The sequence below is a fragment of the Sinocyclocheilus rhinocerous genome, unplaced genomic scaffold (genome assembly GCF_001515625.1).
Source record: "Sinocyclocheilus rhinocerous isolate Xijiao unplaced genomic scaffold, SAMN03320098_v1.1 scaffold2887, whole genome shotgun sequence".
Taxonomy (NCBI): Eukaryota; Metazoa; Chordata; class Actinopteri; order Cypriniformes; family Cyprinidae; genus Sinocyclocheilus; species Sinocyclocheilus rhinocerous.
Window position 1 is genome coordinate 64,770 of NW_015652397.1, and position 1,806 is coordinate 66,575.

General features: G+C 35.2%; 1 protein-coding gene across 1 annotated transcript in view; it reads right to left on the bottom strand.

Moving 5' to 3' along the window:
* Positions 1 to 1,806, bottom strand: part of afg2a (AFG2 AAA ATPase homolog A) — a 58,989-nt gene that overhangs the window by 5,189 nt on the left and 51,994 nt on the right. Inside the window, exon 13 of the mRNA XM_016520896.1 lies at positions 221 to 385. Within this exon, the coding sequence (XP_016376382.1) occupies positions 221 to 385 (165 nt within the window). The remainder of the gene's footprint in view (positions 1 to 220; positions 386 to 1,806) is intronic.

Here is a 1,806-nt window from a genome sequence, read left to right on the forward strand (position 1 = left end):
ACACACACACACACACACACACACACACACACACACACACTGCAGCATCTGCTGAGTCACAGTGAGAGTGGACATAAACACACAATAGAGCGTCTGTGCAGGAGCTCAGAGTCACACGGACTTTAGAGAAACAGCATCACGCTCTTGTGTAAACAGTGTGAAAACACTTCAGCAAATGATAGCGTGACCTCTGACCCCTGCACCTGCAGTGACCTCTCACCTCTGCCCCCGAGTAGCGCTCCGTCCGGGTCACCAGGTCCCCCAGGTGCACGCTGGGATGGATGGGCATGCTCCGGAGCTGCAGCGTGAAGATCTCCCTGCGAGTGTCTGCATCCGGCAGCGGGACGAATATGATGCGGTCCAGACGCCCCGGACGCATCAGAGCCTGAGACACACACACACAGACACACGAGCAATATGAATTCTGCTCACCACGGCTGCATTTATTTAATCAAAAATACAGTAAAAATTGTGAAATATTATTAAAATTTAAAACAGCTGTTTTCTATGTGAATATCTGTTAAACTGTAATTTATTTCTGTGATCAAAGCTGTATTTTCAGCATCATTACTCCAGTCTTCAGTGTCACATGATCTTCAGAAATCATTCTAATATGCTGATTTGCTGCTCAAGAAACATTTCTGATTATTATCAATGTTGAAAACAGTCGTGCTGCACAATATTTTTGTGGAAACTGTGATGCATTTTATTTTTCAGGATTCACAGATGAATAGAAAATTCAGAAGAACAGCATTTATTTGAAATAGAAATCTTTTGTAACATTATACATGCCTTTACTGTCACTTTCGATCAAATTTAATGTGTCCTTGATTAATAAAAGCATACATTTATTTAATTTTATTTAAAACAGTGTTTCCAATTTTTTAATGGTATGTCATTACAAATAATATATATTTTTTAAATAAATACTTATACTCACATTATTCAATTGAAATGAGCAGTTTTTTTCATGTTAACAAAGTAAAATCATTAAAAAAAAATTGTTAATTGAAATAAATCTGACATAAAATATAAATATGAAAAACTTACTAAAAACACTAAAAATGAAAATTAGAAATAAAATAAATAAAATAAATGAAGTTAAAATACAAAAATTATTAAAACTAAAAGAATATAAATTAAAAATAAATGTAAAAATGTTAATTTTATTATTTATTTTATACAAAATTTAAGCTTAAATGAAAATGAAACTGAAATTTTTTTTTTTTTAAATGTAATTAAAAATATTTATAAATACTATAGTAGTAAATAAATAACAGTAAAATATCACTGGAAACGAGGCATCAAAGCATTATACTATACAGTAGAAAAACTATTTAATAGTAACTTGTCTAAAATATTATACACGTTTGAACTGGAGATAATAAACAGAACTGATATTATCTTCCAGGCCGATATGATAAATTATAAATCGCTCATTATGGCCGATACTGATATGATCTGGATATATGGTACAGCTCGATTTGTTTGTGCAGTAAAACCTCCTGAGAGGAAGTTTAACAGCAGTTACACACACAACAGATGATGAGGAACAGACCAAAACAGCAGCTGAACTCGTCTGATAAACAACACACTGAATCAACAGAGAGCAGCCAGACAGAGAAAACAACTCCAGGAAGTCATCGCTGCACGTCTGTGACCCTGCAGCACATTGCTTCCTTATATCCCTTAGGAAGAGACCAAACGTGGCACGGGGAGAAGACTGAACGTGTGTGTGTTGTGTGTGTGTGTGTGTGTGTCTGTGTGTGTGTGTCTGTGTGTGTGTCTGTGTGTGTGTGAGTGTGT